We start from the raw sequence: 17,643 nt of genomic DNA on the forward strand, positions 1-17,643 counted from the left end.
TGAAGATCTTCTAAATTAGTGAGATGCCATTTCCTCTCCAACTTACGGGTTATCTGCTTTAAGCTGCGAGTTTGTGAGTTATACCACGGAGTCAGGCACTTCTGATTTAAAGCTCTCTTTTTAAGAGGAGCTACAGCATCCAAAGTTGTCTTCAATGAGGATGTAAAACTACTGACGAGATACTCTATCTCACTTACAGAGTTTAGGTAGCTACTCTGCACTGTGTTGGTATATGGCATTAGAGAACAGAAAGAAGGAATCATATCCTTAAACCTAGTTACAGCGCTTTCTGAAAGACTTCTAGTGTAATGAAACTTATTCCCCACTGCTGGGTAGTCCATCAGAGTAAATGTAAATGATATTAAGAAATGATCAGACAGAAGGGAGTTTTCAGGGAATACTGTTAAGTCTTCAATTTCCATACCATAAGTCAGAACAAGATCTAAGATATGATTAAAGTGGTGGGTGGACTCATTTACATTTTGTGCAAAGCCAATTGAGTCTAATAATAGATTAAATGCAGTGTTGAGGCTGTCATTCTCAGCATCTGTGTGGATGTTAAAATCGCCCACTATAATTATCTTATCTGAGCTAAGCACTAAGTCAGACAAAAGGTCTGAAAATTCACAGAGAAACTCACAGTAACGACCAGGTGGACGATAGATAATAACAAATAAAACTGGTTTTTGGGACTTCCAATTTGGATGGACAAGACTAAGAGTCAAGCTTTCAAATGAATTAAAGCTCTGTCTGGGTTTCTGATTAATTAATAAGCTGGAATGGAAGATTGCTGCTAATCCTCCGCCTCGGCCCGTGCTACGAGCGTTCTGGCAGTTAGTGTGACTCGGGGGTGTTGACTCATTTAAACTAACATATTCATCCTGCTGTAACCAGGTTTCTGTAAGGCAGAATAAATCAATATGTTGATCAGTTATTATATCATTTACTAACAGGGACTTAGAAGAGAGAGACCTAATGTTTAATAGACCACATTTAACTGTTTTAGTCTGTGGTGCAGTTGAAGGTGCTATATTATTTTTCTTTTTGAATTTTTATGCTTAAATAGATTTTTACTGGTTATTGGTGGTCTGGGAGCAGGCACCGTCTCTACGGGGATGGGGTAATGAGGGGATGGCAGGGGGAGAGAAGCTGCAGAGAGGTGTGTAAGACTACAACTCTGCTTCCTGGTCCCAACCCTGGATAGTCACGGTTTGGAGGATTTAAGAAAATTGGCCAGATTTCTAGAAATGAGAGCTGCTCCATCCAAAGTGGGATGGATGCCGTCTCTCCTAACAAGACCAGGTTTTCCCCAGAAGCTTTGCCAATTATCTATGAAGCCCACCTCATTTTTTGGACACCACTCAGGCAGCCAGCAATTCAAGGAGAACATGCGGCTAAACATGTCACTCCCGGTCCGATTGGGGAGGGGCCCAGAGAAAATTACAGAGTCCGACATTGTTTTTGAAAAGTTACACACCGATTCAATGTCAATTTTAGTGACCTCCGATTGGCGTAACCGGGTGTCATTACTGCCGACGTGAATTACAATCTTACCAAAGTTATGCTTCGCCTTAGCCAGCAGTTTCAAATTTCCTTCAATGTCGCCTGCTCTGGCCCCCGGAAGACAACTGACTATGGTTGCTGGTGTCGCTAACTTCACATTTCTCAAAACAGAGTCGCCAATAACCAGAGTTTGATCCTCGGCGGGTGTGTTGCCGAGTGGGGAAAAACGGTTAGAAATGTGAACGGGTTGGCGGTGTACACGGGGCTTCTATTTAGAACTACGCTTCTTCCTCACAGTCACCCAGTCGGCCTGCTTTCCCGGCTGCTCGGGATCTGCTGGAAGGGAACTAACGGCGGCTAAGCTACCTTGGTCCGCACCGACTACAGGGGCCTGGCTAGCTGTGGAATTTTCCACGGTGCAGAGCCGAGTCTCCAATTTGCCCAGCCTGGCCTCCAAAGCTACGAATAAGCTACACTTATTACAAGTACCATTACTGCTAAAGGAAGCCGAGGAATAACTAAACATTTCACACCAGGAGCAGAAAAGTGCAGGAGAGACAGGAGAAGCCGCCATGCTAAACCGGCTAAGAGCTAGTAGCTGTGCTAAGCTAGCGGATTCCTAAAAACACACAAAGTGAATAATGTGTAAATAATTTAGAGGTGATTCAGCAGAGGGAGTGCTTTAGTTAAGGCACATGAAGATTACACTGTGAAACAAATCGTTATCTAGTTAACTAGATCAATCTAACTGCACAGATTAAACAGCTAACATATACAGCAAAACACAGCTGTGCTCCGGAACAGGAAGTGATACAATACCACAGTGAGAGCCAACCACCAGTAGAGGCAAGCAAGAGAAGAGACAGATTCTTTACCCAACAACAGGGAAAATTGGGTAAAGAATCTGTCCGACAGGGTTCTTACACAGACAGAAAAGGATGTGCTCGCTAAAGGACTAAATTTCTCAGTGACCCCTAAACATATACCGACAGTAGATTACATCACTGCAGTAGAGTCAGCCATTAAACACAACAGTTTGTCAGAGTCAGAAGCTGGGGACCACTGACTAAGAGTCACAGCAGTGCTTAACAGTGCTAAGCCTCCTCCGTCCAACATCACAGGAGAAGAACAGAAAGCTTTTAGCAGCACTGCAGAAGGACCAAAGCATCCTTATCCTGCCAGCGGATAAAGGCAGATGCACAGTGGTCCTGAACACATCGGACTATGAGGCCAAGATCAACAACTTGCTCAGTGACTCCAGTACATACGAACGTCTGAAGAGAGACCCCACGAGTGGCTATAAGAAGAAAATCATTAGCTACCTCCAAAACCTGGAGAAAGAGGGACTCATCGACAGGCAGACATACTACAGACTGTACCCGGGGGACACCACTCCATGCATCTATAGACTGCCCAAAATCCACAAACAGGACGTGCCACTCAGACCTATTGTATGTAGCACAGATTCCATCACATACAATTTGGCCAAGCACCTCAAGTGGATTTTGGCTCCTCTAGTGGGTAACTCAGACCACCATGTGGAGAACACACAAGATTTTGTGAACAAGATCAAGGACCTGCAGCTGGAGGCAGATGAAACTATGGTGTCATTTGATGTGACTTCGTTGTTCACCTGCATCCCCACCGCTGAGGCCATCTCAGCTGTGAGGCAGAGACTGCTGGAGGATGTGTCTCTACCTGAAAGGACCAAACTCACACCAGACCACATCTGCCAACTCTTGGAGATCTGTCTTAACACCACGTATTTCCTGTTTAGGGGGAATTACTACAGGCAGATCCATGGTTGTGCGATGGGGTCTCCGGTATCCCCCATTGTGGCCAATCTGTACATGGAGCGAGTGGAGAAGACAGACTTGACATCGTTCACGGGCATCTCTCCCAGTCACTGGTTCAGATATGTCGATGACACATGGGTTAAAATCAAGCAACAGGAGGTCGAGGACTTTACAGAACACATCAATTCGGTGGATTCCAATATCAAGTTCACACGTGAGGATGCCAGAAACAACCATTTAGCCTTCTTGGACTGTGATGTTACGATTGGAGAGAACAGGCAGCTCCAGACAGAGGTTTACAGAAAACCCACTCACACTGACCCATATCTACTCTTTGGCTCAAACCACCCCCTTGAACACAAGCTCGGGGTGATCAGGACTCTTCAACACAGAGCCCTACAGATGCCCACAACTGCAGAGGGAAGGGCTAAAGAGCAACAACTTGTACGGAAAGCCCTCACAGTATGTGGGTACCCACGATGGTCCCTGGACAAAGTGCAGAAGTCCCAGAAAACAAAGAGACCAGATAGACAGGAGACGGAGACAAGAAGAAGAGGAGTGTCTCTCCCTTATTTAGCAGGAGTAGGGGAAAAACTACAGAGGATCAGCACAAAATCCCAGTTTACTTTAAACCGGTTAACACCTTGAGACAGAAATTAGTTCACCCTAAGGACAGGATCCCTAGTTACAAACAGAGCAATGTAGTGTATTATATCAATGTCAGGAAAACTGTAATGAACACTACATAGGTGAGACTAAGCAACCTTTAAACAAGAGGCTATACCAGCACCGCAGAGAGGTCGCCAGTGGACCTCAGTCTGCAGTTCATCTCCACCTGAAAGACATTAACCACATGTTTGAGGACAAGGAAGTTAAAATCTTAGCCAGAGAGAAGAAATGGTTTGAGAGAGGTGTCAAGGAAGCATTATTTGTAAAACAGTTGAAACCCAGCCTTAACCGGGGGGCGGGTCTCAGACACGCTTTGTCCCCTGTTTACAATGGGGTACTCAGGTCAAAGCAGTTTCAGTCTTTTGTTCATGGTAATGAGTCATTCAGGTCATCAGGAGAGTCGTCAAGGGAGCTGTCAGGGGAGGCTTCCATCCCATCATTAGGAGAGTGCTAACTAGAGCACAATAGGTGCTAATTAGAGCTATTGTTTAGTCACTAGCCTATAGCAGTCGGCCTCTCGGTAGGAGGGGTCTGGTTAGTTTAAAAACTCCAGCTTTTGTTGGCTTCTGGTTTATTCTTCTCTACAAGAGTCAAGACAGAAGTCAGACTACCAGAGCAAGAATTTTAGCTGAGGAAGCTTCTGTGATTTGAAGCGAAACATCCTCACGTCAAGCAACCCAGTCCAGTCGAAGATTCAAGCTTCTCTACTATGGAAACTACCTGGACAACTGAGAGCCTACACAGAAATACCACAAACTTGTTTGCCATCTGCTGGACATGTCTGGGCTTATTATAGGGAATAATCTTATCATAATTATGATGAAAATTGGGAGCAGGTGGAGTTGAAGTTATCTTGAAATTAGTTTATCAGTTTCTTTCATTTTCAAAGCCAGTGCTGTAATCATTTTACAAGAGTAAGCTGTTGTATGTAACAGTAGGCATGCTGTAGAATAACAGTACAGTAACACTGTAGGATACCATTATAAAGCTGGCAACTGTCACTGCCAGTTTACTGTAAATTAACAGGGAATGTTTTTTTACAGTGTAGGTCTGTTGCCCTGTTTGTTGGAAATGTAGTGATTATGTAGTAAGAGATGGAGTGATTTAATTTGTGAGTGGCAGAAGAAACAGGATTAAAGTGTCACAAGTTCACAGCTAACCATCAGGACGACATTTGTTAAAAAAAAAAAAAAAATCCAGCACCAAAGTTTGGATAAGAGGTTTTATCCCAAAATTCAAATCTTGAAAATGCAGAACAAAGAATCTCCACCTTTTTCCTACAACCCCCTTGAACCTTTTATAATGAAACAGCCATGCTGATGCTCCACACCTCCAGGGTGGTGCTCACTCAGGGGTGGAGAACCGGCCCAAAAAGAGGATGTTTTTGGTGGAGTTATGGCGAATGAAAAAGAGGAAGGGATGGTCTGCACGGAAGTATTTAGGGATCAGTAGGGTGCGTTCGACCACGACAACGCCTGTGGCAGCGGCAGCCTCGGTTCCTTCCTCGCTGACCTCCACAAAAGCTTGGTGGATGACCTTTGACACCATGAGGCCATCGATCGGAGACATGCCTGTCAGCAAAGAAAATTTTTAACCACACATTGTGCTGGATGATAATTTGTCTGTTCAGTGATGCTGTTGTAACTGATTTTATGTGTCATACCAGAGAAGTCACTTTTACTGGCATCAAAGGCATCCGTCATGCCCATGCTGATCAGGACATTTTTTAGGCCATACTTCATTTCCATCTTGAATCGAGGCAATTCCACAAAAACCTCATCAACTGTATTTTCATCACTTAGTCTACTAGTCCACTCCACAAATGTCTTGTAGGTCAGCTCCCTCTCCAGCTGGAAGTGAAAAGAGTATCAGTGAATTGTATGTTTGGTTTGTGTACCTGCAGACGTGTCTTACCTTCTCCAGGCCCGTCGTATCATCCTCTATGTCCATGGGCAGGAAGATGATCATGCTGAGGTCTTTCTCTTTGTAAGGCACCTCAAGGATCTATGCAACAAGTTAAGGTATCATCAAAGTGGATCAGATTAGACTGTATTTTATTAATCCCTTGGGAAGACTCCCTCAAAGAAGTGAAGGTTCCAACAGCATTGTATACCAGCACACAGGGTAAGAAGCACACAAAAGTGAAAGTAAAATATATATAACAAATATAAATGGGTCACTTCATGAAAAGGGGTCACCATTACACAAGCCAACATTATTGGTCAGTAAAAACAGAACAGCCCCATGTGCAGGGAAAAAAATATAAAATGATTGTGTCTATATATTGATTAAATAACTGTGATAGCATAGAGGACATAATTATCATGGAATTTTTCTTTTTTTAGTTTTTATCTGAAAAGGGGGACACCAAACCCCACCAAATTTGTGACACACAGTACCTAAGTATTGTTTTGGTAAAAATAAACAAATCACTTCAACTAATTTATGTGAATTTACTTCTGATTTGATGTGCACACAGTAAAATTAATTCCCCCCACAGACCAGTGTCTTAATCACTCAGTACAGCTGCAGACAACATGCCAAAAACAAGATGTTGAATGTAACCCATAGTGTCTGTTACATTTAAAACCCATGTTCCTAAACTGCTAATTTAGTCAATAAATAAAACTCCAGTTGTGTTGTTTGAAAGCATCACTCTCGAGAGCCTTAAATCAGTGGGGAGATCAAATTTCATTGAACAATAAAGTAACAGTCATTAATTATTCGCTTTATGTTTGTTTCGCACTCAAGTCCTGATATAGCCACCAAAAATAGCACTCTGGGACTTTTCCGCAAGCTCATCCAAAAAAAGTATAACATGACTTATCTCAATAATCAATATTGGATTTATGTATTCCCCATGGTCCGTATATTCATATCTTACGGAAGCACCTTGCTAGGAAATTTAAAAATGAACCCTCATGCCACATATTTGTGACCCCTTTTCATGAAATGACCCAAATATAAATACACAAATATAAAAATCAGAACTACTGCTCGCTACTGGTTTACTGGCTACTACTTTTCCTCTCATTCCCGTCCTCTGTCTTCCTGTTAGTTCTCCTCCACCTGACTGAGCAGTTGTACAGTCTGATGGCCTGAGGGACAAAGAAGTTTTTCAGTCTGTTGGTCCTGCACCTGGGAAGGAATTGTGCAAAGGGTCAGGATTTGTCAAACCTGGATTAGTTCTCACTGTGGATACTGATTTGATGACACATTAAAGAAGCGACAAGTGATTTAGTGGTACAAGATAATGCACTGAAGCACCAGCATGTCAGACAAAAACACTGCCCTTTGGCCTATTTAGTCTCTGATTTCTTTTTCTTCTTCTTCTTCTTTTGGGTGTGGTGGGGTGGGTGTCCTGGAATGTCACTGCACTCCACCATTTTGCATGCACATTGCTATGTGGGCGGTTGCTGCATTCTTTTTGTAAATGTGAGATGGGACAACTGCTTCACAGGGTGGAACTTACATGTACTAGATAAGTATGCCCAGCTGGTCCGGCTTTGAAAACAACCAACAGAAAAACTCTGATTACGGCAGTGACGTGCATGCTGAGCAGAAGGTAGCGGGCGCCACGGTTATGAGCCAAACAACATTTTTAATGACATTCAGGTAATTTGCTGTCAGATTATTGGAAATAAGTATTAAGCATATTTGTGAAACACTACCTAAACCTAAAGCCTTACACCAGTGTTTAAGAAATAACTGCTCTCAAAAACATCACCGGTGATGATTGGAAAGTGGACACAGAGACTTTTTGGAGAAGTTGGAGAGGGGAGAATTTAAAATTTAAATAGCACACCTTAAAGGAAAAGTTAAGTGTGGGAAGTATTTGACAATGTTGTTCACGCAGAAGACAGCAGTACTGTGTTATGTTCTGTGCACTTATTGCGATGCCATTTTGTGGGTTGGATCGTAGGCCGTCCTCGCTTTGTTTTTATTAACATTCATGATTCAAGCCGCGGTGGTTGAGTTGATTTCAAACAAAGTTCAAGTCACCCATGAATGGACCCACACTGCAAAAATATGTGTGTAAAAACAAGATATAAACACTAAATCGCATGTGCAGATAATTTCACTTGACAAGATGTCTTGAATTAAGGTTGTTAAATCTAGAAGTAAGCATGTAACACTTAAAGTAAGATTTAGAAGTGTTAGATAATTGATCTTGTTTTAAGGGTTAATTTCTTATTTTAGGTGTTCTACATGCTTACTTCTTCAGAGTTGTCTGGGATCCTTGGTGGCTTTCCTCACTCATCTTCTTGCACAGTCACTCAGTTTTACAGAATCAGTGTCTTGGAAATGCTCATGTATCCATCCCCTGACTTGTCTGAAGAAGGCAGGAGGTAACAGTGATGGTTTATATGTGTTATATACTAAAGTATACACTTACTTATTCACACTATCCTTTTGGCTTTTAGAATTTTATTTTGTTGTATTCATGATGTAGAGATAACTTTTCACTGTGAGTTTAAAGGGAATAGTCGTAGAAATTTTAATATGAAAAGCCTGAATTTCATTTTTTTATGTCTGAAAAAAATTCAAACAGATAAAAGCTCAAGGTTTTCACAGCACTGTAGAAAGTAGTTGTTGTCTGCTGTTTTAGTTTAGAATATCATTTTTTTAAAGATGCAGTTTACAAATCTCCACAGTTTAATTTCACAACTTTTTGTCAGCATCATATTTTACCATTAATTCAAATTTTGTAATTAGTGAGTCATTCCCATGTTATCTATCATACACAACAATCAACAAAGAGTCAGTTTCTCTCTTCCTCCCACAGGACACACCAGACTGGTGACCCAGGTACCTTTTCCATTATGACCATTAGAGGGTGTGCAGAAACAGTGAAACAGTTGTTGCTCCTCAAAGGCTTCAAGAAAAGTTCTAAGCATTTTGTTGTTTTGAATCATTGTCAAAAAAGCCATAATTATTTTTCTCCTGAAACATATTCCGGCCTGTGCAACAACTTGGTCGTGATGATGACGTACGGCCCGCAGACAATCAGTGCTAGGCTGTTGGGTTTAGATCAAGGTGGCTCTCTAAGTACCTCACAACTTTTTTAAAGTTAAAATTTTCAGAGTTAAAAAAAAAAAAAAGATTTTAATAGTTTTAAAAAACAGGTGTTGGGGCGGGGGGGTCTAATTTTTACTGATCATTAATAACAATGGAAGCATTACCAAAAATTTGCTTTTACTTATTTATTGTCTGCAGGTTGAAATTTCCTGTTTGAGCTCCTCAAAGTAGTACTACAGTTCCATGTGTATGAATGCAGAAACTGTTATGATCCTGCCCTTGATGGGCTTCCTGTTTCGTACTGATTTCTGCTTTCTTGTTCAGTACGTCTGTGTTTGTATTCTCATCATGCTCATGTTAACCATTGGTTTGGTTTTCTGATCATCATTCATTTATTTGTGGTCTTTTGTCAGTGATGGTGTAGTTTTTTTTTTTTCTTAGTAGCTGTTTTGCCATATTGTTTTAATTTATTGTTACCTTTTATTTTTTCACTCTTGGTTCCTTAGTCACTTCAGTCTTAGTTTGGTTCTGTTTATCTCATTTCTTGTATTATGCTTTAGTCACTGTTTGCATTATTTGTTTGTTATGCTTTTGTCTGTTTTTTTTCTGTGAAGTATACTTTTGTGACATTATCTGTTATTCTGTAGCCTGGGTTTGTTTTCTGTTTAGTCTATAGGCTGTTTTGTTATTGTTAGTTTTTATACTTTAGCCATGGTCAGTTCCGTCCTAGTTTAGTCTTAGTCTTTTATGCTCTGGCTGGTCTATTCACCTTAACAGTTATTGGTTATTGGACATATGTCACGTCATAATAATGTTTTTGTTTTTTGTTTTTAAAAAAAAGCTTAAATTGAGCATTTACATGAAAAAAAACATTAAAAAGCAGACTAACTAATACTCATATGCATAAGTCTACTTCAGCTGTGACAATATTTCCTCGTTGACATCATCAGATTTTCCACCAAACAACAGATTCTCTTACACTTTATTTGTTGTTTTATTCATTGTTCTCGTACCAGGAGAGTGAATAGTCCCGTGTTTTCTAAGTGCCTGGTGAACGGTGTTAGATGTTCAAAGGTGCCACCTGGAATTTGGCCGACACCTGCCAAGAGAGGGATCAAACGAGCACGCGCAGGGCATTCGCTGTCTTTCAGCTGCTTCTGTGCGTGATTGGTTGCGGTGGCAGCTGTACGAGGCGGTTGAGGTGGCTCAGATTTTTCACGAGTCGCATGCAATTCCTCCTCTGTGGGCCAGTCGGCTTCAATCGTGTAATGTGTGAAGGGGCCCTTAAGCTTGTCAACATTTGTCCAGGGCACTGTGGGTTAGTGCACACTGCGCTTGTTTAAGTAGTAGGACTTGGATTCTCCCAGTCCCGGGGCTCCCAAAAAGGTGATTGATTACCTGGCAGTTGATCTCCTCGATGAAACTGAAAGGAAAACTACCTTTCTGTGACATCATCTTCACGGGTTTGCTCTCATTCTGTAATCAACAGCAATGTTAAAACTGAGTCAGTCATTGTCTCAGAAATTTGGATTGCTGATATAAAATATGGATCTGTCTACAACATCTGTCATATGTCATGCAAAACCAAAGGTGAAATGACATTGTTCTGCTTATGTAACTCTTTATTACCTCATCTCTGTCATCTAAATACAAAACTGGTCTTGTTCATGTAAAATACATTTTTAGAGGTTACAATTTCTTTAAATTTCACAGTCTTTGTGCACGTATTTTTAGCGATGCCTGGCAAAATACTTCGGTATTGCCGCTCTGCACAATTGTCCATCAAACGGCAAACGGATCTCAGGTCGAAAGCTTGAAAGTTTGAAAGCTTGAATTTGACTCTCATCTGCCTTTCTGATTGTCTGGTTCTCACGTGCGAGAGATTCTGTGTTTTAATCACCTGAATTTTGGTAGCCTTTGACATGCGTTTGCTTTTCCTGAATTTCCTTCTCATATCCTCCACTCTTCATTTGTGCATCCAGGGCGCTGAATTATGTGTACTATACTGTACAAATACACTGCCTGTAGGGATACATTGTGACTTATCTTACACTGATCTGAGTGTGCATTGGCATGTTGGTTTTTACAATTTACATTGATATTGTGAGACAGCAGGACAGCAGAAGCACCACACGCCAGCTCAATCCTGGTCTTAATCGAGTGCATTTTATCTGTTATTTATACAGTGCGATATTCAGATATACCTGGCTGCAGCAGATAGATAGTTGCTTTTGAGAGGTGGGGATGGACCAGTTGCCTGCAAGGGTGGTTGCCATCCAGGACCTAAGGCAGATCCGTTGTGTCTTGGATGTGGTAAAGTGCGGGACCTATGCATGCTCCCAGACTTGACTTGACTTACAAAATCAGGTCCTTCATGCATGCACACTCTGATCTTACAAGCGTTGACACACATAATGCATCTCCCTACAATGAACATGAAGTAAAATTAACAAGACAATAAAAGAAATTCATGTGAAAATATATATAAAAAACTTTGGCAGCTCTGGTTTGTGCCATGTTTTTAATGCTGATTTTGCAGGTGGTGAGGACGGGATCCAGAAGCAAAGGGGGGTGGTTCTCTGCATTTGGTGGGATATGGAGGTTTTTGGATGATATAGAAGAGGAAATGTTATGCTTCACCACAGGGAGCTCTGGTGGGCTGTTCTTTATTTTGTGAATTTTTGACCTTCTGATCATTATTCCACCACGGAACACATCCAAATATTTTCTCGTGAGCTATTCAGTGTAGAATAGTAACAGATGCGGTACCAGATACACTCTTATCTCAGTCCTTGACTAAAATTCAACACATACTGTACTGTGCAGTCCTTGGCTGACTGACCAGTGTACCGATTTTTCTTTCGTAGTATTAGATGCCGTGGCATGCATACCTTGTCTAGCATTGCACCGTATCAAAAGCAGTAGGTTCAGTAGGTTACAAAACACTTGTATCGGTCTTTGTTGCACTCCCATCACTTTTCTATGACGTGTCTGAAGTTCGCTATTTGGTCTGTTGGGCCACACCCTTTTGTGAATCCTGTCTGTTCAAGTGTTATCTCATGTTCAGCGTGCACTTCTTTATGAGCACTGAAAATGTGCAGTGGCATTTTGTTTACATTTGTGATCAGTACTAACGTGGACATTTTGCATATTTTCATAAGATTTACAAACTTTGCAGTGGTCTCCATATTAAATTTAAGAATGAATCATCACATCGATGTACACTGTTCTAAAATGCAACACTTTGCACATCAGCAGTTTAATTTGTGTTTGAATTTACTGAGCTTGGATTTCGCAAGGGTCATCCAAACACAAACTAGACAATGAGAACTGCCGATTCATTTCCTTATCATTCAGCCATCATCCCTCTGCTGGAAGGGATGTGCTCAGACCAGCTGCAGGATTACAGTATAGATAATGTGCACGTGACGCCACAGATCATGTCATACGTGCTTACACAACCATATTGGATTTCAACTACTGCAAATGATTTAACCTAATGTTTAGCAGGTGTGTTCTTTCGCTTTATGTACTGTACGTCTGTCGACACAAATTATACCAACATGGTGTTTCATTGCTGTGCATACAATTGCGCGAGCTGTCAAAAGAAGGGCTCCAGGGTACATTTTTGTTGTTTTTCCTCTGATAAAGAGCTGTGTGAAAAGTGACAGTTTTAAAGTTCTCTGTCTTTATGCAATTTTTCTGGATTATGCTTTTTCTGGATTAATTTGTCCCTCAACAAGCTTTTCTTTCTACAATTATCAACCTCCAAACCAAACGTAAGGCATACAGTTTTCCATGAATTGCAGGTCATTTGAGCGTTCCTGTAGTTTTTTGACTCCGTGTTCTGAAGTTGGTCATATTAGTGGACTTTTCTGACAAACATATTTGATCCATGATCGAAATGTAATCAGCAGGCGCACTGCAAAATCCTTTAAAATATGACGGAAGAGTGAAAACATAAAAGTGACAAATCACAGTGTTTTGTGGTGTCCGACTTAGCAGGTGCATGTCAGGCTGCAGATCCCGCGTCTGAACATGGTTTGAAAAAATAATTGGCTGGGCTTTTAATCACTTTCCTCAGATCTGTGAGTGACAGTGCTGAACTTTAATTTCATACCTTTGTTACTGGGCACATCCAGCCTGCTCTGTCTGATACATGTAAGGGGTTTTTAATGGAAATGCATTGCGGTCATATGGTGTTTAGTACATGGAAAACCAGACAAAAACACGGACTTTTGTTTTTTGTCTGGTGAGTGTGAATATCCCATTCATACAACGACAGTTTAGGCGAGTTTTGCTGTAGTTACTCAGGCTTTTATTACTGAGATGTCATCAGTAAGCTGATTGATGACCACATTCTGCACCCATCCAGCTGCGAAGAAGCTGTAGGCCACCAAACTTTTATATGCCTTCAGAGCTTCTCCTGTGTAGGGTGATGGAGTGTTGATAAAGTAGTTGAAAATGTCTGGATACTGTACGTACAGCTTCCACTCAAAATCAGTAAAACTGGTGAACTTCTCGAGGGAAATATTGTATGAATCCATGTTGATTCTCTATATTTTCTCTAAATACTTCTTCTGATGTTCAGGATCGAGCACTTTAGCTTTATGGGACAAATTAACTTGGCCGTCCACCGACGATCCAGCATCGGCCATGCCGTGATGTACACGGAGCCTGGCATCCAGTATGGCTGGGTACACAAAACCGCATGTTGAGTGTGACGTCAGTGTACATTGTCTATTACCTCAGACCAACTATTGTTCTGCATAGTTTTACCAACCCACACTTTTTGCTGTAGTAATTATCCATCCACTCCTGTCCATTGTTACCTTGCTCAGTTTAAACATTGCATCACTCGTCTTGTCCTTGTCAAACTGCTTGTCCCAGTTGCCTTTAAAGTAGATGGCGTTGACCAGCACCAGCTTGGTGTTGTCTTTCACCGCATCTTTAGGCAGCAGATCCTTGATTTTATCTGGTAAAAACACCAATTAACATACATGTCAGCAAATACAAAAACAGACTGAAGCGTCATCAGACACATTCAATAGTTAGATGATGAGAAAGAACATGATAGATGACAGGATTTTCTATATATTAGCAATATGATTATCAAATATTAATGTCTTTACTTTGATTGTTAATGCCTTTACTTTGATGTACTGTCTTTGATCTTATCTTTGATTCTGTTCTCTATTTTCATATATACATATATGCATGTGTGAGAGTTCATGTTCCATTATTCTTTTAATTAATCACTCATTGTCAAAGCAACCATATACACTGGACTGTTCAAGTAATCATTAAAACTGCTCACACGAGAGGGTGAACAGATGATCTTTGGCTTAGTGAATGTGCAGACTGTTTAGCTAAAGCTATGTTTTTGCTGAGCACAGATGTGCGTCTTTAATTAACAGTTCAGCCTTGAGGGAAGAGCGGTGTGACCGGCACACTGGTTCAGGGCTGGACATTGTTGTTGTGTGGGCCGCTGAAGAGGAGGTACTGCTGGCCCACTACCACCAGATGGCGCCCTGCTTGGAGTGTGGGCTTCAAGCACGAGAGGGCGTCGGAGCCGCTGGGAATGACAGCTGTCACTTAGCACCAGCTGTCACTCGTTCAACTCATCACCATATAAGCCGGACTGCAACTCCACCGCCTCGCCGAGAAATCAGCTACCGTTCCAGGTAATCTTTCTCTGCTGTGATTTTCTGAGTGTTTGAACATTGTTCTGTGTGCAGCCATGTATCCTGTGGACTCAGTCTGTAACTGGATTGGCGGATAGTGTGACTTGCAACATCTTCGCCTCACACTCCTTCCAGGGAGAGTGACTGACAGGAGCTGCACGGGTGATTCTGTGTCTGGAGGTGGAGGTTCTCCCTCCCGGAGGAACTAAGCTTTACACGATTGCTGGGTGTGTATTCACACACCCACCATTAACTGTTTCTGTTTTCTGCCAGCAGTACCGGGTCTGACTGCTGAAGACAGTGGCCACCTGGGGCGCAGGGCTTGGCGGCTCCGGTGTTCTTCAGATCCGTTGGTGGTGGAAGCTGTGTGGAATCCGGCTCTTCTCTCGCCAGACGTCATCTATCTTCGAGCCTGCCCACACGTCACCTTGTGTATAATTTACAATCCACATTATTGTTATTGTCTGTATTTCGTTGTGCGATTCACAACATTAAATTGTTACTTTTGGCTTATCCATTGTCCGTTCATTAACGCTCCCTGTTGTGGGTCTGTGTCACGACACCTTCCCAACAGGATTTCTCGGCCAGCGTCATGGATCCCGAGGGGCATCAACCATCGCTTGAACAGCCAATGGAAGAGCAAGGTGAACAGGTGTCAGCAGGAGGCATGTTAGGTGAGCTGCAGTAAATCTTAACCGCTTTCACTGCTCAGTTGGACTTAGTCACCGAGCGGAATGTGATTCTCAATCGGAGGATGGAGGCTCTCACCGCCCGGGTGGAAGCGCAGGCTCAGTGTGCTGCTGCAGCACCTCCCCCTGCTGACCGGAGGCCTGAAACAGACATTCCGCTGGTCGTTCAACGAACCCCCCCACCGTCCCCTGAAGCATACATAAGCCCTCTGGAGCCGTACGGAGGTTGTGTCGAGATGTGCGCAGACTTCTTAATGCAGTGCTCACTCGTCTTTTCACAGCGTCCCGTCATGTACGCGTCAGACGCTAGCCGGGTGGCTTACGTTATAAATTTGCTTCGAGGAGAGGCACGCGCCTGGGCTACGGCGCTCTGGGAGCAGAATTCACAGCTCCTAACGTCATATGCTGGGTTTGTGAGGGAGTTCAGACAAGTGTTTGACCACCGTCATAGAGGCGAGACCGCTTCAAGCGTGCTGCTGTCGATAAGACAGGGGTGCCGGAGCGCAGCTAAGTATGCAGTCGACTTCCGCATCGTGGCAGCGCGAGCCGGCTGGAATGCTGTTGCGCTCCACGTCGCCTTTGTAAACGGACTGTCTCTGGTCCTTAAGGAGCACCTGGTGGCGAAGGACGAGCCACGGGATTTAGACGGGCTTATCGACCTGGTTATACGGTTGGACAACCGATTAACAGAACACCGACGGGAGTGAGATGAAGGGCGTGGTCAGGCACAAGCCATCCCTCTTCCTCCCGGGTCCGAAAGGGAGCCGGCTTACCCACGCTCCACAGCCAGGGCACTCCACGTGACGACAGCTCCCCCTGCTGCCGTTGCTATGGAGATGAGCAGGGCCAAAAGGCAATCAGATCAGAGACAGAGGAGGCCGGTCCGTGGGGAGTGTTTTCTCTGCAGCTCAACTGAGCACACGCAGAGAAACTGCCCCAAACGGTCAAAACAGCAGCACCCGTCCTTAGAGACTGGTCTAAGGGTGGGTCACAATACCCACACGGGGAAACCCCGTAAATCTGCACGAATCCCTGTCACGATCCTAAGTGAGGATTTAACCCTTCACGCCCCAGCACTAGTAGATACGGGGTCGGAAGGGAATCTGCTGGACAGCAGATGGGCAAAGGAAGTAGGGCTCCCTCTGGTGGCTCTGCCTTCACCTTTGAAGGTACGGGGACTAGATGGCACCCTTCTTCCATTAATCACACACCAGACACAGCCCGTGACACTGGTTGTGTCTGGGAATCACAGGGAGGAGATCGTGTTTTATGTAACAGCTTCTACCTCCCGAGTGATTTTAGGGTTTCCATGGATGGTGAAGCACAATCCCCGGATTGATTGGCCGTCTGGGGTTGTGACGCAGTGGAGCGAAACCTGCCACCGGGAATCTTTAGGATCCTCGGTTCCACCTGGTGTGACAGCTAATGAGGAGGTCAAAGTCCCCCCCAACCTGACGGCGGTGCCGGAGGAGTACCATGATCTTGCTGACGTCTTCAGCAAAGATCTGGCACTCACTCTTCCCCCGCACCGACCGTACGATTGCGCGATCGATTTGATCCCGGGCGCTGAGTACCCGTCCAGCAGGCTGTACAACCTCTCACGTCCGGAACGAGAATCAATGGAGACCTACATCCGGGACTCCTTAGCTGCCGGGTTGATCCGGAACTCCACCTCCCCGATGGGTGCAGGTTTCTTTTTTGTGGGTAAGAAGGACGGCGGACTCCGTCCAAGCATCGATTACAGAGGGCTGAACGAGATTACAGTTCGTAATCGATACCCATTACCTCTGTTGGATTCAGTGTTCACGCCCCTGCATGGAGCCCAAGTATTCACCAAACTCGATCTTAGGAATGCGTACCACCTGGTTCGGATCCGGAATGGAGATGAGTGGAAGATGGCATTTAACACCCCCTTAGGTCACTTTGAGTACCTGGTCATGCTGTTCGGCCTCACTAACGCCCCCGCGATGTTCCAAGCATTGGTTAATGACGTCTCGCGGGACTTCCTGCACCGGTTTGTCTTCGTATATCTAGATGATATACTCATCTTTTCTCCGGACCCTGAGACTCATGTCCAGCATATACGTCAGGTCCTGCAGCGGTTATTGGAGAACCGGCTGTTTGTGAAGGGCGAGAAGTGTGAGTTCCACCGTACTTCTTTGTCCTTCCTGGGGTTCATCATCTCTTCCAACTCCGTCGCCCCTGATCCGGCCAAGGTTGCGGCGGTGAGAGATTGGCCCCAACCAACAAGCCGTAGGAAGCTGCAACAGTTCCTCGGTTTTG

General features: G+C 43.6%; 1 protein-coding gene across 2 annotated transcripts in view; it reads right to left on the reverse strand.

The window, feature by feature from the left end:
- Positions 1 to 5,176: 5,176 nt before the first annotated feature.
- LOC117511769 (leukocyte elastase inhibitor-like) overlaps positions 5,177 to 17,643 on the reverse strand; it is a 29,815-nt gene continuing 17,348 nt past the window's right edge. For both annotated transcript variants that reach the window (XM_034171674.1, XM_034171667.1), the window contains exons 6-10: positions 13,820 to 13,962; positions 10,386 to 10,463; positions 5,883 to 5,972; positions 5,632 to 5,818; positions 5,177 to 5,539 (exon numbers count right to left, since the gene is read on the reverse strand). In XM_034171674.1, coding sequence (XP_034027565.1) covers positions 5,313 to 5,539; positions 5,632 to 5,818; positions 5,883 to 5,972; positions 10,386 to 10,463; positions 13,820 to 13,962 — 725 coding nt within the window. In that variant the 3' untranslated portion in view covers positions 5,177 to 5,312. The remainder of the gene's footprint in view (positions 5,540 to 5,631; positions 5,819 to 5,882; positions 5,973 to 10,385; positions 10,464 to 13,819; positions 13,963 to 17,643) is intronic.

Source organism: Thalassophryne amazonica, chromosome 1 (genome assembly GCF_902500255.1).
Source record: "Thalassophryne amazonica chromosome 1, fThaAma1.1, whole genome shotgun sequence".
Taxonomy (NCBI): domain Eukaryota; kingdom Metazoa; phylum Chordata; class Actinopteri; order Batrachoidiformes; family Batrachoididae; genus Thalassophryne; species Thalassophryne amazonica.